The sequence below is a fragment of the Chelonia mydas genome, chromosome 1, assembly GCF_015237465.2.
Source record: "Chelonia mydas isolate rCheMyd1 chromosome 1, rCheMyd1.pri.v2, whole genome shotgun sequence".
In the NCBI taxonomy this organism is placed as follows: domain Eukaryota; kingdom Metazoa; phylum Chordata; order Testudines; family Cheloniidae; genus Chelonia; species Chelonia mydas.
The window spans coordinates 219,503,863-219,527,980 of NC_057849.1; the positions used below are offsets into that span (position 1 = coordinate 219,503,863).

The 24,118-nt window shown below is 44.9% G+C and overlaps 1 protein-coding gene and 1 non-coding gene across 2 annotated transcripts in view; both read right to left on the reverse strand.

Moving 5' to 3' along the window:
- LOC102938747 overlaps nucleotides 1-24,118 on the reverse strand; it is a 94,391-nt gene that overhangs the window by 45,084 nt on the left and 25,189 nt on the right. The window contains exons 2-11 of the mRNA XM_043529994.1: nucleotides 19,497-19,605; nucleotides 18,812-18,925; nucleotides 17,298-18,266; nucleotides 16,718-16,844; nucleotides 16,518-16,632; nucleotides 15,855-16,097; nucleotides 15,537-15,667; nucleotides 12,141-12,245; nucleotides 6,917-7,009; nucleotides 6,599-6,653 (exon numbers count right to left, since the gene is read on the reverse strand). Of these exons, the coding sequence (XP_043385929.1) occupies nucleotides 6,599-6,653; nucleotides 6,917-6,972 (111 nt within the window). The 5' untranslated portion in view covers nucleotides 6,973-7,009; nucleotides 12,141-12,245; nucleotides 15,537-15,667; ... (4 more) ...; nucleotides 18,812-18,925; nucleotides 19,497-19,605. The remainder of the gene's footprint in view (nucleotides 1-6,598; nucleotides 6,654-6,916; nucleotides 7,010-12,140; nucleotides 12,246-15,536; nucleotides 15,668-15,854; nucleotides 16,098-16,517; nucleotides 16,633-16,717; nucleotides 16,845-17,297; nucleotides 18,267-18,811; nucleotides 18,926-19,496; nucleotides 19,606-24,118) is intronic.
- On the reverse strand, nucleotides 12,545-12,604 carry LOC119565322. Its single transcript, XR_005223915.1, has one exon. It is a non-coding gene; the product is annotated as a U7 small nuclear RNA (small nuclear RNA).

The window sequence follows — 24,118 nt, forward strand, 5'->3', positions numbered from 1 at the left end:
GGAGTTTGCCTGAGCGAGGGTCTCAGGAGCTGGTGCATTGTGATTATATTTCCATCTGGCAGATAGGCAGCCACAGGCAGGATATAAAGCATAGTAAAAGGGCATGTTAACATTTTGGCCCATCGTTCTAGTGGAATCAGCTTATGTTTTTAAAATAAAGTCCAGAGGCTTATTTCCCATGTAACAGGTGTGCCACTTATCAGCCACGTTTTCAGGAGGGTTCAGCACAGTCCTAATCCAAAACTCATTGAAGCCAATCCAAGTCTTGCCACTGATTTCCATAGGCTTTGGACCAGGCCCAGATTTTGTGTGTGTCAGTTGTGGGGCTCCCAAACTTGAAGTATTGTGTGTCTGATTTGCACAAGGTACTGAGTACCCACAGCTGCCATTGACTTATTGCTGTGAAAGGAGGCAGTGTTGCCTAGTGGATATAGCACTGGACTGGGCCTCTGGGTGCTATTCCTGGTTTGGCCACTGGTGTGCTGGGTGACTGGACAAATCACTTCCCTTGTCTGTGCCTCAGTTTCCCCAACTGTAAATTGGAGATAATGATATTGACTTCCTTTGTATAGTGCTTTGAGAACTACTGATGAAAAGTGCTATATAAGCTCTATTGTTAAATGACTAATATCCAAAATGCAAAATCATGACAGTTTTCATAGGAAATATCACTGATGTGGAAGAATTAAGTGCCACTTCTATATCTCGTGTGTGTGTGTGTGTGTGTGTGTGTATAAAACTGAGGATGCGGCGTATAGAAGTGACACTGAACTTTACCACTGAATCTTACAACAGGGAAGGTCAGGAGTCACCTGACAATATAATAAAAGCAAAAAAAGAAAAAAAAAAGGAGCAGCACACGAGGGTGAAGCAAAGATGAAACTAAAAACAAAGAGCAATTACAGATTATTGGGACTCAAATCACTTTTTGTGTAGCGAATGAGCTTTTAAACACAATTTTTAATTTTGCCCATTATGCATAAAGATATATTATCCATTAGAAGCCACTAGGCTAAATTACTCTCTGATTAAATTGACCTAGTTTCATTTATGATGTCTCAGAGTTCGAGCAACTCCTTCTGTGACATTTGAAATATCTGGGTTTTTCATCTCATTTCCAAACAATTAGGGTTTTTTTTTTTTTTTCAGTTTATTCAACACATATTGCTACACCAAGTAGAATTTGCTTTATGTTTGCAATCAGTCCAGTACAACGAGTGCTCAGTGTCACGAACAGTGTTTGGAGTGATGAGAAAAGTTAAATGAGTACAAATGCCATCCATGCTGCCCTTTTGCTCAGAGTGAACGTTAGCACTTGTTCAACGTTTCAGGAAAAAAAAAAATCCACTCTAATAAGAAAGATACACATGTTATTGTTTGGTCAGCAACTGGCAGGGGTGACAGAAGCACGTGTTTAGAAAATAAAAAGTACTTTAATCTTTTATATTAGATTTTTATGACCCTAAAACTATCACCCCCAAAGTGTGGGGTTTTTTGTTTTGGACATATGGTCACCTTATCTCTAGGGAAAACTCAGTTTCAACTCTCTGATTAGATGATGGAGGTTGAAGTAAACTATCTGACCTGCAACTCGATGATGTATTAAAAAAACAAAGTTTCTATTTTACACTGCGCTCTAAACAACACAGAGATAAGGGGCCTGGATATGATCAAACCAACACCAGTTTTACACTGATGAAATTCCATTGTCTTTAACAGATTCATTCTGGACTTCCACCAACATAAGGAAGATCAGGATAAGGCCTGAAGTATTTCAGGTATAGACGAGTAATTATTTGTTGCTCTTTGCTTGTGTGTATAGCGAAAAGGAACTAAAAATGCTTTTCTCGTGATAACTCCTAATGTAATTATCTCTTCCACTGCACAGATGGTTGCTTGGAGTTGCTCAGATGAACAGAGGACTTTATCTGGTAAAGGGCCTTTATTACATTTTAGACCTTTGCTCATTCAGACTGCAAGGAGAGCATGAAGATAGGTTTGGAATTAGGCCAGTCCTTCTGCGGAAGCTGGGGAAGCTGAGGAAGCAATTCTGCTTGTTAGATTAAGTTGTTTTCTGTCTCAGTGAATTACTGTTTTCTGATTGGCCCCTTCCCGATTCTTTGTCAACTCTCTCTCACTGAGTCTGGAAAGCGATGAGGGCTGCACGCACGGACTCAGTTACAAGTGACGACACTTATAATGAGGTTGCAGTGACCTCGGCATGCTGGCTTAGCATGGCATGTCCAGGTGAAGCCTTAGAATTCCTCCCTGGCCTCAGAGCGCTGGAGACCCCAGACACTGGAACATGTTTGTTTATGAGGCACGTCTACTTTTAACTTTGTTAGCAAGTTCATCAGCAAATTAGAAATTATGACAGGTGTTTAACAGCCTTTGGAAAAGGATAACATGGGGAGGTAACAGTACAGCAGGGTGCAAAGCTTACAGTTAGCTCTGATTAATATTGGGGGAGATTTTCAAAGGCACAATTGGGGGTTAGATCCACAAAGGAAACAGGCTCAGCATTGCAGTGCCTAACTTTTAGGTGTTTCGCCACCTAGTGGAATTCACAGTCCCAAGTTAGGTGCCCAGGCTCCCTGTGCACTGCACAGAGAGAATTAGGCACCTATGACTAGGTCAATGAGACAGAGGGCATGGCTAAACTTGCAGATGTAAAGCGCTTTGAGTTAAACCTGCCTTCAGAGAGCGCAGTGGGGAAAGCTCTGCAGTCTGTCCACACTGACAGCTTCAAGTGCACTAGCGTGGCCACATTTGTGGCACTTGCAGCAGCATTGGGCGCTATCCCAGCATGCAAGTGACTGCAACATGCTTTTCAAATGGGGTGGGGTGGAGTGTGACAGGGAGTGTGTTGTGTGTATGTGGGGGGAGAAAGGGTGGGTTGGGTGGCTGAGAGCATGTCAGCATGCTGTCTTGTAAGTTCAGACAGCAGCAGACCTTCCCCCCCCCCCCCCGCCTCTCTCTCTCACACAGCATTCCACACTAACAGTTGTTGGTCTCGGAGCAGATAAACAGCCCGCTGTCAGAAACGGAGCTTTCAAAGGGCATATCCGCATTCCTACAGCGAGTTCAAAACAATGACAAGAGTGGCCACTTGACTTAAGGGGATTATGGGATGTCTCCGGAGGCTGATCAGAGCACAGTAAAGCAACACCTCGTCCACGCTAGCACCGTGGACGCAGCAAACATTATTCCATTCGCCGAGGTGGAGTACCAGCAGCGCTGTAGCCGCGGAGTCAGAGTGCTCTACGTGCCTTGTCAGTGTGGATGGGTAGTGAGCTAGGGTGCCTTGGGCTCTTTTATTGCGCTGTAACTTGCAAATGTAGCCAAGCCCGGAGAGGATGACTCTATAACCCTGTGGCTGGGCACTCAGATGGGAGACCTAGGTTCAAGACCCTGCTTCACATCAAGGAAAGGAAGGATTTGAATCTGCATATTGAGCACATGTTTTCAGAGAACTATCCACCATGACTGCAAGATCTCTTTCTTGAGTGGTAACAGCTAATTTAAACGCCATCATTTTGTATGTGTAGTTGGGATTATGGTTTCCAATATGCATTAGTTTGAATTTATCAAAATTGAATTTCATCTGCTATTTTGTTGCCCAGTCACCCAGTTTTGTGAGATCCCTTTGTAACTCTTCACCGTCTGCTTTGTCACCTCACTGTTTACCCCTTTTTCCAGATCATTTATGAATATGTTAGTCTGTACCAGTCCCAGTACAGACCCCTGGGGAACATTGCTATTTACCACTCTCCATTGTGAAAGCTGACCATTTTGTTCCTACCCTTTGTTTCCTGTCTTTTAACCAGTTATGATTAAGGCTGCGTGTCTGTCATGGAGGTCAAGGAAGTCACGGATTCCATGACCTCCGTGACTTCTGCAGTGGCCAGTGATGGCTCAAGGTCTGTCCCAGGCTCCCCCCGGCATGTCCCTGCAGCTCCTAGGGGTGGGGCGGCCAGGGGGCTCCATGCTGTCCACGGCCGCAGGTGCCGCCCCCACAGCTCCCATTGGTAGGAAGCCAGCCAGCCCCAACAACCCTTTCCTCACCCCAGCACCAGCAGGGGTCCTGGGCCACCTCCCTAGCACCCGCAGCCGCCGCCCCCCCCCCGAGACCACCCCTGCCCAGCACCCATAGCCCCCACCTAAGTTTTAGTTAGGGTTATATAGTAAACATCATGGACGGGTCACAGGCCATGAATTTTTGTTTACTGCCCGTGACCTGGCTATGACTTTTACTAAAAATGCCCATGACCTAAAACGTAGCCTTAGTTATGATCCATGAGAGGACCTTCCCTAATCCCATGACTACATAATTTCCTTAAGGGCCTTTGATGTGGGACCTCGTCAAGTCTTTCTGAAAATCCAAGTACGCTATGTCAACTGGATCATCCTTATCTACATACTTCTGGTCATCCTTAGAGAATGCTAATAGATTTGTAAAGGAGAGTCATGCCTCACCAAAGCCATATGGACTCTTCCCCCAATATTTGACAAAGGTGGTCAGATTCACAAGGTAAAGTCTAGTGATGAGTGCACTCTGCACATCTGGAGGACAGACAGTCTGATCAGGATGGAGTCCGTCAAGGGATTGGGACTGTTCTTGCAACATATCTAGCAGAGCTGCAGGAAGGCAGCAGGCATTTGCCTGCAGTTGTGTCTGTGGCCACAAGATGCTGCTGGGGTGCAACACCTCTCCCGATAGAGCAAAGCCAGGAGAGGGCACTGCAGCTGGGAGACAGCAGTAGCGGTGGTAAGAGGAAGACTGCAGCAGCAACAGGACCAGCACCACCAGGAGGTGAGGTGGGGAAGGCTTCCCCAGCACAAATCACACTAACTGAACAGTCCCTTCACCCCCAACAGCCCCTCACTGCAAGAGACCTCTATCTTCTCAGCAGTCCCAGCACCTCCTCCTCCAGGAGTTCTAGTACTCCCCTACCCTCCCATCCAGCTGACCCCCTACCCTAGAATCCTTTTCACCACAGCATGCACTTGCTCCCCACCAGCAGCCCCAGCACCTTCTACTCTCCCAGAAGTTCCCTGGAGCTTCAGCACCACCTACCTTGCGTGCCAACGATATCAGCAGTCCCAGTAGGCACTGGCCTACCTACACCCCACATCAGCTTCCCACTCAGCATCTTCCCCTCCCGCCAAACACCCAGACAATTGTCCCAGCCAGAGCTTTGTGCAGCTCCATGACCCACCTGCACCACTGCTTTGAACAAGGTATTCCGCCTATCAGCTTGAGTTTCTGGCTATATATAAAAAAAATGGGGAAATATGCCAATTAGCTCATTTCATAATTTGCATAAAGTGTCACCCCCAGAAGAAAACTGCCGAAACTGGGCAGATCTGATTGTTATTTGCTGTTCGTTTATGGTGGTGCCAAGACACGCCGGGTAGTTCCAAACATCTCAGAAAGTACAGCCTGTGCTCTAAACAGCTCTCTAGCTACAGAGGGATCCAAAGTCTGAGGAAAAAGACCAGCTCAACATTACAAACACACAGACACCCAGAGAACTCACAGTCCTAGACTTTACCGGTATTCTAGGACACTAACTACCTCTACTGGGGGAAATGATCTTAATCTGAATGCATCTTCAAAATTCCAAACCTTAAAGTAACTCAGAGTTTAAATATAAGACACCCAAATTGATAATACCCAAAATTAAAAACAAAAAAAACTTATTTGTCAGCCCCCCTCCGCAATGGCTTCCTTATAACAAAAAGAAAACCTACTGAATAAACACTTTAAAAACAGAATAATAAAGGTTATGCTACCTACCCCAGAACAACAGTTACTAAGCTCAGAGTGACATGTCTCACTGTTATCTACAGGATTTTCAAATCTTGGGCCTCAAAGTACAGTAGAAGCAGCAAGTACTTAATTATTCTTACAAAGAATTACCCCCAAAATAATGTCAAAAGGCATACTTAATACTCCGGTTTGCAAACTAGCCCTTCCTCCCATTGGAGGACACTCACTAGGCCCTGCCCCTCTCAGGCAGATGGCCTGAATCGGGGTCTCTGAGAAATGTACCTGAGCCCCCAATTCACATTCAGATGCCAACAATGAAGAGTGGCAGGGGGAAGGTCTTTGTACTGGCCAACATCTACATGCAAAAATTATATATATTTTTAAACGTGCACAAATGATTTTAGGCCTAGCCTGCTGATTCAGCCGTTGGTGTAGCTGTAGTAGTGTAAGCCTTCGTGTCGTCAGGCAAAGCTGCTATTTGCACCCGTGGAGCTTACCCCAGAGTTTCAAGAAGCAGCAGCGTCCAGATGTGCAAATACTGGCATAGCTTGTTTACACCAATGGCTGCAAGCGTGCAAATTCCCAGTCTAGCCAAGATCATAGAGTGATTACCAGTGGCACAGGTGTTCTCAACCCATTGGTGAGTTCATGGCAGGTCCTCTGTCGTATTACTGGAACCCAAACCAAAGAAAAGAAGCTGGAAACTCCCATTAATAAATGCTGTCATTCCTAATTGTAGCTCCCAGTGAATTAATGTACTGCCTCCTCCACCACCACACACACACGGCTGGATTAAGGCAACCAGGGGTCTAACTATGGCCTTACCTTATTCACTGCCCCTCCCCTTGGAATAGCACTGCAAGGGGACCCTCTTCCCCATCTGCAGAGACAGGAGCAGTGGCATAGGACCACTTTCTTCCCCAAAGATTGGCAGCAGCCTCCCTTCTCCCCATCTTTAAGGAGCAGTGGGAATAGACCCTACAGAGAGGGAGGAGCAGCAGCAGAGGCTCCCTTGGCAGACAAAAGAAATCCATAGTACTGGCTGCATGCGAGGAAGGGCTTGGCCTGCTGCGCTTTTCTCCTCCTGCCTGGTTCTGAGGGCAAAGAACTCAACATGCCATTGAGACAACTGGGGAAATTCACCCTTCACAGAGCTGATTTTTCAGACTGTTGACACACTCAGGCAGACGTTCCTGCATTGGTTACACTGAGGTCATGTCTTTAAGCTTTTTTTCACTACCACAAGAGCTGGAAATGTATTTTAACAAAGCAAACCCACAAAGGGTGAGATACTGATGTAGTCACGTAATACCAGGAACTGTTGTCCTAGGTACTGGCCAATAGTGCTTAGGCCTCAATCCATCCCTGCCCTCTCTTCCTCATATACAAACCACCTGTCAACAAATTAATCTACTACCCTACAGAGATACACAGAAATGCCTCAGCTAATCATTTTTGAAACACACAAATCCTCAATTTTTATTTTGAAAGAGTAATAAATGAGGACAACCCAAGGGAAGAATCAAGAACATGTAAACCAAACCAGGGCATGAAAGATTGAGAAGTGAGGAAAAGTTTCCAGAGGCACTTAGGACCTGTACCAATGGATACAGTGAAGTCACTGGAAAGGGAGGGCATCCAGTATCTTGCAAATTTGTTCAATGATATCTTCAAGAAAAGGAAAATACCAGATGAATGGCGTAAAAGCTCTGTGGTGCCTATTTTTAAACATAAAGCAGATATTACACTGTGAGCTAATTATTACCCAGTTAAGCTGCCATTACATGCTATGAAAGTACTGGAGAAGATCATTGTAAAGCATCTGCGTATAATGGTTGAAATGTGAAAGGGTCAGCGTGAATTTGAGTTTGCACTATGCATCCTCATAGAGAAGTTCAGAGAAGGGCTGTCAAGTGATTAAAAACATAATCGTGATTAATTGCACTGTTAAACAATAATAGAATACCATTTGTTTAAATATTTGCAGATGTTTTCTACATTTTCACATAAATTGATTTCAATTACAACATAGAATACAAAGTTTACAGTGCTCACTTTATATTTATTGCTATTACAAATATATGCACTGTAAAACAAAAGATAGTATTTTTCAATTAACCTAATATAAGTATTGTAGCGCAATCTGTTTATCATGAAAGTTGAACTTACAAATGTAGAATTATGTACAAAAAATAACTGCATTCAAAAACAAAACATTGTAAAACTTTAGCGCCTACAAGTCCACTCAGTCCTACTTCTTGTTCAGCCAATCGCTCAGACAAACAAGTTTGTTTACATTTACCAGAGATAATGCTGCCCGCTTCTTATTTACAATGTCACTGTTGTAGCTGACATCACAAGATGTTTACATGCCAGACACGCTAAAGATTCATATGTCCTTTCATGCTTCAACCACCATTCCAGAAGACATGCATCCATTCTGATGACAGGTTCTGCTTGATAACAATCCAAAGCAGAGCGGACCGATGCATGTTCATTTTCATTATCTGAGTCAGATGCCACCAGCAGAAGGTTGATTTTCTTTTTGGTGGTTCGGATTCTGTAGTTTCCACATTGGAGTATTGCTCTTTTAAGGCTTCTGAAGCATGCTCCACACCTCTTCCCTCTCAGATTTTGGAAGGCACTTCAAATTCTTAAACCTTGGGTCAAGTGCTGTAGCTATCTTTAGAAATCTCACATTGGTACCTTCTTTGTGTTCTGTCAAATCTGCAGCGAAATTGTTCTTAAAATGAACAACATGTGCTGAGTCATCATCCAAGACTACTATAACACAAGATATATGGCAGAATGCAGGTAAAATAAAGCTGGAGACATACAATTCTCCCCCGAGAAGTTCAGTCACAAATTTAATTAACTCATGTCCTCTGGAATGGAGGCCGAAGCATGAAGGGGCCTACGAATCTTAGCGTATCTGGCATGTAAATACCTTGCCATGTTGACTACAAAAGTCCCATGTGAATGCCTGTTCCTCACTTTCTGGTGACACTGTAAATAAGAAGTGGGCAGCATTATCTCCCATAAATGTAAACAAACTTGTTTGTCTTAGCAATTGGCTGAATGAGAAGTAGGCCTGAGTGGACTTGTAGGCTCTAAAGTTTTGTATTGTTTTGTTTTTGAGTGCAGTTATGTAACAACAAATTGATATTTGTAAGTTGCACTTTCATGACAAAGATTGCATTACAGTACTTCTATAACGTGAATTGAAAAATACTCATCATTTTTACAGTGCAAATATTTGTAATAAAAATATAAAGTGAGCAGTGTGCACTTTGTATTCTGTGTTGTAATAGAAATCAATATATTTGAAAATGTAGAATAAAAATATTTAATAAATTTCAATTGGTATTCTATTGTTTAACAGTGCAATTAAAACTGAATAATCGTGATTAATGTTTTTAATAGAGATTAATATTTTTGAGTTAATCGCATGAGTTAACTGTGATTAATCGACAGCTCTAGTTCAGATTAAATAAAGATACCGCAACTGGGTATGGTTTTTGTGGATCTGGAAAAGGTCATTATCGTGTACCAAGAAAATTAGGTTAGTGGAGTTTGTGGCAAAGAGGTGTGCTGGAAAGATATGTCCATCTTTCCAGGATATGTACGATAGAGTGAATATTGTAGTCAAAATTAAATGAGACTACAGTAAAGAATTTCCAGTACACACTGGCCCTCATCAAAAGTCAGTGTTGAGCCTTTTTTGTCATGGATGTGATCAATGAGAATATACAAAGGGAGCTCACTTGGAAATGCTGTTTGCACATATCCCTGTGTTAGCAGCAGAAGATTGAGAGACCCTGCCAGCCAATTCTGAACAGAAGCAACATAATTTTGAGCGGGCTGGATTTATAGTGGATGTTGGTAAAAGAAACGTAGGATAACTGAGGGTGGAGGGCTCACCATAAAGGATATCACAGCCAGAGGGGTCAGAAGAGTGAAAATTTAAATACCTAAGATCGATGGTTGCTAATGATGGTGCCCTCCTGAATGATGCCTGGCATCGTACTAAAGCTGCTTAGTACACATGGTGGGAGTTGACCACACTTTTCCATGACAAAAAGATGCCAATATTATTGTAACCCTTCTGCCCGTCAGAGTTGGCAGCAACAAGGGCCAGGTTCAATATCTAGGGGATCCATTCCAATAACACAATGCAAACCGGCTCGAGCCCCCACCCAGTGACCTGGGACAAATCTATACCATCCCCGCTGGGCGCCTCCAAGAGGCAATACTTCCCCTCTCATAAGAACATAGTCTGAGTGTAGCAAAAAGCCTTTTAATAACAGAGAGAAACAATGTGGCATTATGTTGGGGAAACCCCACCAACAGGATTCATAACACAACCCATGAGCAAAAAAAAAAAACCCACCCCAAGCAAATTGGGGCATGCCCCTTTCTCTTTGGTTCTTGAGTCCAGCAAGCCCAAATCACCCAAAGTCCCAAAAGTCCAATGACCCAAAAGTCTCTGTCCCTGGTCAGGGCAGCCCCAGAGTTCGAAAGTTTATCTGCGGGGCTTTTACCTCCCACCATGGGTGGAGATGGGATGGGGGTAAGAGGCACCTTACATGATCTGAAGCTGACCGCCCCACAGCTCCATAGGCCTTCGCTCTGCTCCGCCAGCTGCCCCACGAACTCCTCCGCTCTGCGGCCCACAAGCAGCTCCCGCCGTCCCACGAACTGCTCCACCAGCCGGTCCACAAACTGCTCCGCGTCCCACCAACAGCTCCCGCCGTCCTATGAACTGCTCCGCCAGCCTGTCCACAAGGCACTCCAGCCGTCCCGCAAACTGCTCCACGATATATCTTCAGGCTCCCCCACTACTTAACACAATGCTCAATGATTTCAGCTCTTAGTCAGGTCAGCTCTTTGGTGAATTCAGCTTGTAGTAGGGGAGCCTCAGTGCTGGTGCACTATTAGCCCAAAGTGAGCTCAGCAGCCTGTAACTAGACTTCTAATGAAATCAAAATTAGCTCTGATATTCCACAGTGGAGAGAGGAGGAAGTGCAATTAGCATGTAAGGCCCTCACCAAGGGGCCCATGCCACCAAGTATTAATACTTGTCCCCAGCCTCTCTCTATTCACGCAGTTTTGGAACCCATGACCCTTGCCTAGCGAGTGCTACTTAGTTGATGGTGAGTCCCTCCATCATAACAAGAGGCCAAGTACAGTTCCAAGCACAGTTCCCATAATCAGGGTAATAATTTATTCTTCCTGCCCCAATAACAGAGACACTGGGGATCCCACAGCAGCCAAAGTGACCATTTGGGCAGCTGTGGCCTCAGTCTAGGTGGGGTGGGTGTGCCTATGCAAATGAGATCGGCTCCTGAAGTTTTTTTTCCCCACAACTTGCCACACCTCACCACCAGATGTCAGGGTGGAGCTCATCCTGACACTGCTTACATCATTAAAAGGCATAGCATATAAAACTATAATTCAACGTATCTTAATTAATGCAAAAAAAAGAGACTTGACCAGCCGCAAGAAAGAAATCAGTACGCAGTCCACCATGGTAATGAAGATGTTGAAATCATCAGATGGTTGGACACTCCACAATAGGAAACAAAACAAGGTTATAAGGAGTTTAGTGTGGGTTTACTCCATTTGACAATAAGTGGAGTGAGACTAGGTTACATCAGCATGGGCATATCCAGCTGAGACTGTAAAAAAATAGAACAGCTGAGCCATTATATTCTATTTTATTTCTAAATTATAAAAGTAAACATATTTACACAGCAAAAGACAGAGAAATCAATTCCTTTCTTTCCAACTAGCCTAATAAGAGTTTCTTTCAAAAAGAAGAAACACTACTGAACAAAAAAAGAGCTACAGTTACACAAACTATGATTCTCAGAGTAAATGCCCAAATCTGGAAGATATATGCTACTATCAAGATGACTCATCTCTCTCTCTCACCAAACAGTAGAGAGGAAATAGCAAGGACAGGATTCACACTGAAAAAGGATTTTCCCAATAATGGCAAAAATGCATCCTTACTAGTTTTATTGGGTATGCAAATTAGCACCTGCTCCCATTGGAGGACATGGAATAAGCCACACACCCTTTTAGGCAAAGCAGCTGGATGGTAGTCATGGAAAATAATCAGAATCAGAGACAAACTTTCCCAAACTATATAGGCTGGTAGGAAATGATGTGCAGCTGGGTCTTCAAACCTGCAATCATCTTCAGACAGATTTTTTTTTTAAATGTGCATGAACATTTTTAGGCTTGGCCTAGACTGGTGATTCACCGTATTACAGCCATTGCTCAGCCTCTAGCTGTAGAGGCTGTGTTTGACCCCACCCCACAGAAATGCAGGAGCAGCATCACAAGGGTCCCTAGTACTTACCAAAAATCCATCCCAGTAACTGCTTATGTGGAAGCACTTGGCTGGCTCCACTGTTCTCCTTCTGCCTCACACAAAGTCCATGACTGGGTTGCTGTGGGCAATACCCTGAGAGCAAAGAAATTCACATGCCATTAAGACAACTCAGGAAATTAACCCCTCACAGAGTTATTATTTCAGGCAGTCTGCAGAGTCATCATTCCATTAATTACACCAATATCTCCCAGGGTTTCTTTAGAGCTGTAAGTGCTAGAAACTTACATTACAAAAGAGTGAATAATGAGATACTAAGGACCTCTCTCCCCACATACCTCCCCAACAGAGACTAATTTAAAAAGACAGAACCACAACACAAGAAAGCAAAGACACATTAACACAACAATTCTTTTCTTTCAAACTCACCAAATAAGGGTCTTCTACAAAAGCAGAAAACCCTGTTGAACAAATACTAAAAGAGCTATAGTTTACACAGTTAAATTACACTGCCCAGTGTGACTGCCCAAACCTGGACAATATCTACTAGGCTCAGGGTGACTCAACTCCATTTCTCCCTCTCTCTCTCTCTCTCTCTCTCTCTCCCCCACCTCCCAACAGTAATTCAAACTGATGGATAACACTGGAAATTAAATAACTGTGTGATTCATTCTTAACCAGTATTTCCCCAAAAATAATGTCAAAAGGCCTATTTAATAGTCCCCTGTGGTATGCAAATTAGCACTTGCTCCAATTGGAGGACCCTGAATAAGCCACAGCTCCTCCCAAACACAGGTGGTTGGTGGGAGGCTTTGGAGACATGGTACTGAATCTCCAAAATCAGAGACAAACTTTACCAAAGTATGAGGAATGGAAGGGAACCATTTGCAACTGGGGTCTTCATACTTGCATTCATTCATGGATAAAGGACCTTTTAATGGGACAAGAGTTCAGGCCTGGCCTAGGCTGGTGATTCTCTGGATTACAACCACTGCTGTAGCTGTAGAAGTACAGATGCTAGTGTTAACAGGCACAGCTGCATTTTGCACTTCAAGATTTCAAAAAGGCATAAACTCCCCCAGTGCAAATAGTGTCTTTTCCTCTCTCAGCTCCGCTGAAAGCTGAGCATCAGTGGAAGCAACTGAGCAAATCCAAAACTTTAGAGATTTAATGTACTCCCCAAAATCAGACTTGGCCGGATAAAGGCAATTCTGGGCCCTGTAGTGGCCCAGCCCCATTCCTTGGCCTTCAGACTCTGGCTGTACCCTCACAAAGAACAGAACTGGAAAGAAACCACCCCCCTTTTCCCAACCAGAAGGGCAGCAGTGGCATGGGGCAAATTTCTGACCCAAGGAGCGGGATCAGACCCCACTGCGCCCCACTTCACCCTTTCAGGAGCAGCAGGAATGGTTGCAGGGGTCCTCTCAGACTCCATCCTGCAAAGGGACAGGAGCAGTGTCACAGGGAGCCCCTGTGATGAAGTGGGACTGTTCTTAATGTTTTCTCTGAATATTGTGGGGGTGCCTCGGTTTCCCCTATGCAGTTCTTAAGTATCTAGGTGGTGGGATAAGGGTGTATGGGCGTTGCAGAGCCCTGGAGGGCAGGTGTGTCGGGGGTCTTGGGGATGCCTGGCTACTACTCCAGCTGCTCCCCGGTCCTGCTATAGCCCCATTTGGGTCAGGAATCTGTTCCTTAATGCGGTCATCTTCCTCCAGCTGCACGATTAACTGTGCTTTGGTGAACTTTCCAACGCGCAACCCTCTGTTTTTGCACAGGGTTACAATGACCTTCTTAAGGAGATGGTGATAGGCCATTACTCTGCTGTTCCCAAGTTGTTGTGGACTCGAGGCCTGTGTGCTCTTAGCTCCCCATGGTTTCCAGGGAGAACCCCTAGTGTGCCAGGCCTTCTCGAGGACACCACCTCTTTGCCAGGGTCGAGCTGCAGACTCCTCCGCCCCTGGGACTGCTCGCTGCAATCCCCAGGGGAACCCTGTTACTGCAAAAGTCCTTCTCTCTCCCAGGGCCAAGCCGCAGGCTCCTCCACCCCGAGACTGCTCACCGCAGTCCCCAGGGGTACCCCATTACTGCACAGTCCTTCTCGCTGGTCACACACTCCCAGGGGTTAACCGCCCCCCAAAACCACTCCTCTCTGAGCCTTCAGCACATCTGGTCCTCGTCAATCCCCCTTCGTTTTACTGCTCCCCAGTCACTTACTGCAGGAAGTGCCATCCATGGGGTGCAGTACATCCCACCACTGCCACCAGTTGTCACGGAGTCCCTGGGCAATGCTCAGGAACTGCTCCCTACGAAGCCAGTCAGTATGAGGAATGGAAGGGAACCATTTGCACCTGGGGGTCTTCATACTTGCATTCATTCATGAATAGATAGACGAAGGAGCTTTTAACTGGACAAAAGATTTCAGGCCTGGCCTAGGGTGGTGATTCTCTGGGTTACAGCCACTGCTGTAACTGTAGAAATGCAAATGCTAGGGTTAACAGGCACAGCTGCTATTTCATAGGTTTTCAAAGTGGGTCACGACCCCTTTTTAATGGGGGTCACCAGGGCAGGTATTAGACTTGCTGGGGATCGGGGCCGAAGCCTGAGCCCCACCACCTGGGTCCAAAGCCCAAAGGCTGCAGCCCTGGGTGGCAGAGCTCAGGCTTTGGTTTCATCCCTGGGCAGCGTGGCTGAAGCACATGGGCTTTGGCTTTGGCCCTGCCTAGGGTGGCAGGGCTCAGGCTTTGGCTTTGGTCCCTCACGCAGGGCAGCAGGGCTCAGGCTTCAGTCCCCCTCCCTGGGGGTCACGTAGTAATTTTCGTAGTCACGTAGAGGGTGGCGGTGCAATGAAGTCTGAGAACCACTCTGCTATTTGCACCTCAAGGTTTTTTAAAAAATGGATCAACTCCCCCCATTGCAAATAGTGTCTTTTCCTCTCTCAGCTCCACTGAAGGCTCAGCAGCAATGGTGGCAACTGAGCAAATCCACAGTGTTAGAGATTTAATGTACTCCTCCCCAAACACAGACTTGGCCAGATAAAGGCAATTCTGGGTCCTGTAGTGGTCCAGCCCCATTCCTTGGCCTTCACACTCTGGTTGTACCCCTGCAAAGAACAGAACTGGAAGGAAACCACCCCCCTTTTCCCCCACCAGAAAGGCAGTAGTGGCATGGGGCAAATTTCTGTCCCAAGGAGCAGCAACAGATCCCGCCCCACCCTACCTCACCCTTTTAGGAGCAGCAGGAATGGTCGCAGGGGTCCTCTCTCAGATCCCATCCTGCAGAGAGACAGGAGCAGGATCACAGGGACCCCTACTACTTAACCACAAATCCATCCCAGTGGCTGCCTGGGTGGAAGGACTTACCCTGTTCTGCTCTTCTCCAGGTGGGCTGGTGTTGACGGGGGGGGGGGGGGCAAAGAAATTCACGTACCATTGAGACAATTGAGGAAATTCACCCCACACAGAGCTGTTGTACCAGGCAGTCTGCAGACTTGTCAGCATCAGCTACACCAGGGTCATGTTTTCAAAGCTTTCTTTAGATCCATGAGCTCTAGAAACTTTCTTTAAAAAGAAAAGAAAAAAACGAGATAGCAATGGCCTTTCTGGCCACCTACAGCCCACCTACCACAGTGAATTCATTTGCTCCTTAGGAGTCAAAACTCAGCATTATTTGGGTGTCTCCAGACACGTCTTCAGAGGCTGATGGCTGCCTCTGCTTCTTTGGCTTGTGCACTAGCCCAGACCTTACCTGGTACTTTTCTTCCTAACTCCACTACCTCACTCCCCACCAAACAACAATCGGAAAGATGTCAAGTAAGATCTGATTTCCGACTAAAACTCTTCTCACAGTCAGAACATCTATAGGGTCTCTCTCCCATTTGCAATCTCTGATGTTTAATAAGGTCTGCACACAGGTTCAGTCTCTCTCTCTTGTGTATTATCAGGGGAGAATTCTCCTCCTTATTTTCACTCAAGAAGATCGCATCATCTGCTGGAATAAAAATATATATGATTTCTTTGGGGGAGAACAATTTCAAACGCCAGAACTAAGAACAGCAAAGGATTTATCCCAAATCTAAAAACTATTTATGAGACTAATAATCAGGAACCAAATCTTTAGAGAAAGGGTGGGGCCAATTCTAAAGGAGAGTAATGAAGACTAAGGCTCATATCCTTAATGGTATTTAGATGCCTAACACCCATTGGACTAAAGGACTAAGCACAGGGCTAGCATCCAGGAATGACTAAATTCTAGTCACAACTCTGACCAATTCACTAAATGAATGCCCTTTGGACACATGAAACACTATAATGGTCACCAAACATTATTAACTGATGGCTATCTTGGAATTCCAGCATTATACTTTACTCGTGGATAGTTTCACAGTTGGTTCAACAACTTACTCTTTACCTGTCTGGGTAGCTTTCAGAACCTCTCTTTGTTTGGTGCCCTGGTGATCTGGGACACATGGTTCTTCCCCTTCGTTCCATCTGGGAGATCACATCAGGTTTGGGAACCAGAAATCCTATTCATGAGACAGAAAACAGTTGATGTCATGATTTGTTAAATAGTTGGGCAGTATTTATTAAACAATGAAAACAATCATTCACCCAGAGAGATCAGAGTCTCAAATGTCTCCCACATGATGTCCCTGTAGAGTTCTCTCTGCCTTTCATCCAAAAGTGCCCATTCTTCCTGGGTGAAGTACACAGCCACTTCCTCGAATGTGGTCTGTATCTGAAACAGGAAGATTTCCCTACTCAGCTGACAACCCTAATGGTCAGTCACTAGCTGGGTAGCAGAGGACAGAGCAGCAGCATTAGGGTAGTGTGAAAAGCATCCTGAGTGTAAGAGGCAGGATACAAGGGGAAGGCATACATTTGCATATATCCCCCCTGAAAGCTTTGTGGGTTTGTTTTATGCAATGAAGGAGAGTGAGATGCGGCAAAGAAAAGAGAAGAGAGAAAGACTGCAAAAGATGGAGAGAGTCAGGGAGGTTTGTGGGCTTGTTTTGTTTAAAGACGAGGGAAGGAGGAAAAAATTGGAGAAAGGGAGAGTATTAAATTGCAAAGTGGCATAAATTAAATTCCTCCCACTGTTAAGAATTACCTCCGTTATGTGTGCTTTTAAATGTCAAGTGGATGGTAAGAAGATGTCCCCTTTTTGTCAGCCCAGACCCTCAGGACTCACCAATTTCTGGTGCTGGAAGAGTTGTAGAGTGCTTCTGGTGCTGGAAGAGTTCCGACCGAAGCTTTTCCCAACTTAGTGCATTTGTAGGGTTTCTCCTCCATGTGGACCGTCTGGTGATGAATAAGGTCTGAGCTTCAGGAGAAGCTTTTCTTACATTCAGTGCACTTATAGGGTCTCTGACCTGTGTGGATTCTCTGATGTTTAATAAGCGTTGACCTGCAGCTAACACTTTTCCAACACTCAGTACATGCATAAAGTTTCTCGTCCGTGTGGATTCTCTAATGTACAATCAGGTCTGAGTTCTGACTTAATCTCTTCCCGCATTCAGCACATTTATGCTGTTTGTTCCCTGTATGGATTCTCTCATGCTGAATGAGTGTTGAGCTCCGACTGAAGCTTTTCCCACATGCTACACATCTGAAGGGTTTCTCTCTGGTGTGGATTCTCTGATGCTGTGCAAGCTTTGAGTGTTTATTGAAGATTTTCCCACATTCGGTGCATCTGTAGGGCCTCTCTCCCCTGTGGATTTTCTGATGATGAATGAGTGTGGAGCTCAGAGTGAAGCCTTTTCCACATTCCAGACATTTATAGGGTTTCTCTCCCATGTGGATTCCCTGGTGCTGACTAAGTTTGGAGTCCTGAAGGAAACTTTTCCCACACCCAGTACATTTATAAGGTTTTTCTCCCATGTGGAGTTTCTGGTGTGTAATAAGATTTTATCTCAGACAGAAGCTTTTTGCACGTCCTATACAGGTATTCGGACTCTCTCCCTGGGCAATGATGCTCTTGTGTGTCCCCAAACCTCTTTCACAGTGAACTGATTTACCCTGGTTCTTCCCTACAGAATTTCCCTCTTTCCTTTCTGGGCAATATCCCCTGCTGGTCTCCCAGCTAATGTTCAGTGTGGTTCTGTCTTTTCAGGACCTTCCTGCTGAGGAGTGACCTCTTCAGTGATGATCCTATCATCTGCTAGAATAAAAATAAAATGAACCATCATTATTTATAAGACTGAAAACCAAGATTTCAAACTTCTGCATCCCTTCCACACAGGGTATCAGTTCTGCTTCAAGATCCCCTCCGAGCACTCAGATAAAAGATGGATAAAGGGACCACTGATAGATGACAGTGCTTTACAATACTGGTTAACTTGAGATGAGACAGACTCGGGAGACCATTGGGGATTAGTTGGAACTCCATGCATCAATGTCATCTAAGTGTAAGATAGCTACTGTACTAGTGTGATGCAAGACTGCATATTAAAGGCTCTTTGACTGGACTTTTTGGCTAGCTGTCACTGTTGGAATTCTCCCCAGCAACCAGTCTCCTGGCTAGTGTCCTCTGGTTCTGATTCATATTGTTCTGACCACCATGTGGGAGCATTGAGTATATGCACCTGTTTCTCAAGGAAACATATCCTTTTGATCTAAGTTATGGGAAGGGAGACCACATACAGTACTACAATGAGGGAGACCTTAGAGATGCATATAAATAATGAACATAAAATAAACTCTCACCAGTGCAGGTGCCTCTAAAGATCTCTCTTTTCTTGAAGACTTGGAGAGTCAGGGCATCTGACTTTTCCCCTTGTTCCACCTGGGAGATCACATCAGGCTTGGAAATCAGAAATCCTACTCATGAGGAAACAAAACGAGGGATAGCAAACATTGTTAAATACCTGTAGAGTACTCACTAGAAACAATGACCTGTTATTTTAAAACTATCTCCTGTATGTGCCGGAGTGCCTGTTAGCTGAACAGACGGAGTATGTTTACAGAGCTCTTGTGGGAAAGCAAAACTTTTACGGTGGGAGATTCAGAGATATGCACACATATGGGGACTTGATGACTCAGCACAGGTATTAAGCTACTGGTACTTGATTATTTCCATACTTGCAGGTAAGTCAGAGACCCTTCTGAGAATGAAGCCAGAGCCAAGGAAGGGGAATAAATTATTTTGTATTACTACAAGCATGTACATGTAAATGCAAGCATTCTCCTTTCATAGAATGCTCTTAGCCTGGAAGGAGTAGCACCGCCGTTGTATTTCTAAATTTAGTATTTAATTGAAGGGACACAGTCTCTACCACACAGGCATCTGGGAATGATATACATTAATTCCCCGGAAACACAAGGAACCCAGAAAAGAACCCTGAGCAGAAGCCAGACTGGGCACTAAACAGACACAAAACATTGCTATTACCTAGCAAGAGCTTGGTGTCACAATCCTCCTGCATGATATCCCTCCAGACACTTCTCTTTTCTTCATCCCAGAGAGTTCCCTCGTCTTTGATGTAGAATGTCTCTGCCACCTGAAAATACAACCATTCCCTGGTCACCGCCTACAGCTCCAGCAATAATTCCACCTCTGGACAGAGAGGGAAGGAGCTGTCAGTGTCAGGGCAGCATGAATAGCTTTTACCAGCACAGGCGGCTCTAGGGATAAGGGCGGAGCTGGTGCAACATACCTGCACAAGGTCTGTGTGTTTATGCAGGTTGATGTGGGCCAGGGTGTGGAAGCTAACAGGAGATAGAGAGAGACAAAATGTCTTTTGTGATAAACAAATTGATTTTAAACTAAAAGGTGAATTTTAGATATACAGTGTCCCCGCCCCCTACCCCCCTCTCCCCCCAGGCAAGGCAGCTGGAGCTCTGTGGAACATAACAACATTAGAAATATAATAATAATAATGAAAAAGTCAAACTGAAGCAACTGAGGAATCCAAGAGAAAAAAAGGAGGGAAATGACAGCAAAAAATAATAAATATGGGGCCAACAATGCACAGTCTGAAGAACAGTCCAGAGTAAAAGTAGCTACCTTTTAAATGTGTGGTGCGATGGATTTCCTGGAGGGGAAATGGCTCTATACCGTCAGGAAAAGTATGATCGCCTGCCAAGTGAAGATGCCACAGTAGGATCCCTATAAGCCATGTTGTGTGGAACACAGATAAGTAGCGGGATGAGGCTCAAGGATGAGGTCACAAATATAGCTAAAACTGCCATTAAAAGCTTATAGTCAATTCACCATCTTAGACATAGCAAGTGTAAAGAACGCAAAGCAGCCATGGTTGCTCAAAACAGTGAGCACAGATGCTGCTGTGGTTCGAACAAGCTGCAAATGACATGGAAGCGTTCTAAGGGTGAAGCACAATAACTCAGCCTTGTGGTCATGAGGCAAGATGCTACTGCTGCAATGGTCATCACAGGACAAATAAAGGCGTACTGTCAAGATTTGTGTAACTCCAGTGAACTGTCACATTATGTCCAACTGGGAGTTTTCTGTGGAAAGGGCATGCTCAAAAGCAACAAAGCGATTCTTAACCTGACTCACTACTTCTGAATAAATCCCTTCAGCAAGTGGTGACAGGAAGGACAAGTGAGGCACCATGTAGAAAAGACCCTCTACCCAGAATCGAGACTTCCGCTCTCCCAGAAATAAGGATGAGGTAGCTCCAGTTCATCCAACCAGTGACAGCATCCGATAATTCCTCCAGAAGAGAGACCAAACTTGCAGGATCCACAGGGCAATGTATCTCATAAGCTATGTATCTCATAAACTATGTAGCTTAGTGATGATACTCTTCCACCTGGCTAAAACTTTTGGAACATTTTTAAAATATATAGCAACAGGGGAGACTGGATTGCTCAAAGAAGGACACTGCATTACAGACCTGTCCATGAGGATGTAATTTTCCATCCCCACTAACTGACTACTAACATTTAGGTATGACTAGATCCTCTGGAGGGCAACTTCTCTTATGGCTTGATCCAGAGCCCACTGAAGTCAAAGGAAAGCCTCCAACTGATTTCAGCAGGCACTGGATCAGACCTTTAGTCAGTAAAGCAACTACCCATGGTTAGTCATATAAAAAGACAACAAGAAGTGCAGCATGTCCACATTGATCCTGTCCTATAATTAACAGCATGATCCTGATCAGCATGGCCTCAGCCCCGAAGGAAGCCCAGCACCTGGACTGGAACCTGCTATGATGTCATTGGTGTCCAAGTGCATGTTGGATAAATAGCTACCAGCTTCTCCATTTACCTCCTTCTCCAAAGATAGGAGGGTAGAGACTGGGCAATATTTGACGTTAAGCACTTCAGCATCAAGCAGTGTTTTTTTAAGGAAGGGTTGAGCCTCTGCAGACTTACAGCTATTCCACACCCTCCCCTTACAAAGTGTGGTGTTGATGATGCCGGTGAATAAACGTGGGGGTGCAATGGAGCAGATTCTGGCAATACGTGATGTTTGGAAGAGGGTGACTGCAGTCTGAGATGTGGTGAGGAGATACGGGTATGGTAGGAGACAATGTTTGTGAATGGTGTTTGGGGTAGAGTGCGTGATAGAGGATGCTGTGGAGGAAGCATGTGGTAGACAAAGATGAGCGGTGGGCAGGGTGTTTCCACTTCTGGTTCTACCATCGCTGCAGAGGAAATAGCACCTTCCCGGCATTACCCAAACTTCCATTGGGTAGCACTAGCTAGTTCTTGGGGAATGTTTGCACTTGGTCTACATTTACACATTTTATTGGGATAGCTATGTAGGTCAGAGTGTGTGAGTTTTTACCAACATAGTGAGACCGATGCAACCTCTTGGGTGGACAGTTATACTAGTATAATGGTGCCATATACTGGTATAGTATTCCCCTTCCCAAACAGGAATAAACGATACCAATATGAACACGTTTATATCAATACAAGTGCATCCGCACTAGGGGATTGGACTGTTTTAGCCGCACCCGTACAGTCAGAGCTGTACAATTTACTCCTGTAGTCAAACTCTTACTCACCAACCCCCTTCCTGAAATCCTGGTAGAGAGCTGGTCAGCTGTCACCAGGCTGTGCTGAGGATGCACACACCCATGTGCGGTGCCTGAACTAGCTGGATTGTTTCTTATTTCCAGCCCGGTGCAGCTCAGACTCCAGTCCCCTTCCTGCCCTTACCAGGCCCTGCTGCCAGCAATTCCAGGCCTCTCTGCTGTTTTCTGTCCCGTGCCCCTCCCCTGTGGCAGCCCACGGCTCTCTCCGCTCTCCCTTTATCCCAGACCCCCGACTCACAGCTCAGCCGGCAGCAGGAACGGGGTTGTTAATTTGATCCATGGCGTGTGCCGGGACACAGAGAGCGGGGGCTGAGATGGATCCAGGGTCCAGGTGCCGTGAGCGATCTCAGTGCAGAGGGACACACCAGGTTTCCAAGGGATGGCTGGGGCAGGATGTTCCATGTGCATTTCACTTCCCCTCACGTTACTTCCCGGTCCTCTCTGGGAAAGGGAGGCATCACTCGCTCTCTGGTTTTAATCCTTAACTCCCCAGATTCAGAGAAATAAGTAACTCTTTCCTAAAACGCTCTCAGTTCTCTCCATCCCCTTAGCTGGCTCAGAAACAGCAATTCCCATTCATGCCAGGTCTGATTGGATCATCTAGCCCAGCAACCCTGCCCTGATACTGAAGAGAAAGTGTAAAGAAACCCTGTAATGGACAGGTTTCAGGGTAGCAGCCGTGTTAGTCTATATTCACAAAAAGAAAAGGAGGACTTGTGGCACCTTAGAGACTAACAAATTTATTTGAGCATAAGCTTTCGTGAGCTACAATAAATTTGTTAGTCTCTAAGGTGCCACAAGTACTCCTTTTCTTTTTGTAATGGACAGGTAAGGAATAACCTGCCCCTGTGCTATATCACTAACCCCCAAAGTTACAAAATTGAGTTAGGTCGCCAAAAATCATGAGATGATTAAAAAATATAATTTAAAAATGCATTATGGTGGTGTTGTTTTTAATTTGCCTCTGGGTTTTGAGGCTTTGGGGTACAGTCAGCTCACCTTTTCAAACTGTTCTGGACAACCACCATGGGTAGAAACTTATTTTTTTCAATGAAAGCTGAGATTCTCATATATTCAGACAACTCCAACAGCTGGGACCCTAAAACAAACACTAATTATTTACAAGACTCAGAATAAAATTGGGAGAGATGGGGGATGGGGGAAGTTTCTTCCTAGGCACTAGCAGTAATGGGTTGGCCTATATCCTCTAGCATCTGGGATTATCCTCCCTACTAATATTTATTCTATCTAATGTAATTGTGAATGTTCTCATTGTCCATATAAATGTCTCATCCTTTTAAAAATCTTGCTGAAGTCTTGGCCTGAATAATATCTTGTGGCAGTGAGTCTCACAGGCCAATCATTCATTGTGCGAAATGTATGGATTCCCTTTAGTCAGCTTTAAAGTTTGTTTTCTGTTTCCTTTCATGTCCATGTGTTCTCCTGAGTAAGTGTAAACAGGAGAGCCTGACTGCCCCTCTTCAGTCTAGTGACCTCGGTCCTATTCCTGTCACTGTTAATGAAGAAAGAGCCTCCTCTGCAGCTCATGCCATCTGAAGCATAGAGGTATGGAGACTTTAGATACACATAATCCCCTTCTATTCCTTGTACTTCCGGGAAAGTATGTCTCTGATTCTGATTATAGGGGCTCAGATCCATGTTCGCAAGGCCCCAACACAATATCTCCGCCTGGGAGAGGAGGGGGCATAACCAGTGCCCTCCAATAGGAGCGAGTGCTAATTTTCATACCAAGTAGTACATTGAAATATTCATTTTGACATTATTTGGGGGAAAATTCATCATTGGAATGAATCAAGTCATTGCTATTTCATCTCTGATGTTTCCCTATGTTTGAAAATATTTTTGGTAAGAGAGAGATGAGTCACCTGGCACTTAGTAAATATCATCCAGATTTGGGCAGTTATTCCAGGAAGTGCAATTTGTGTAACTGAAACTCCGTTAGTATTTGTTTAATAGTTTCTTGTTTCTGCAGGAGATCCTCATT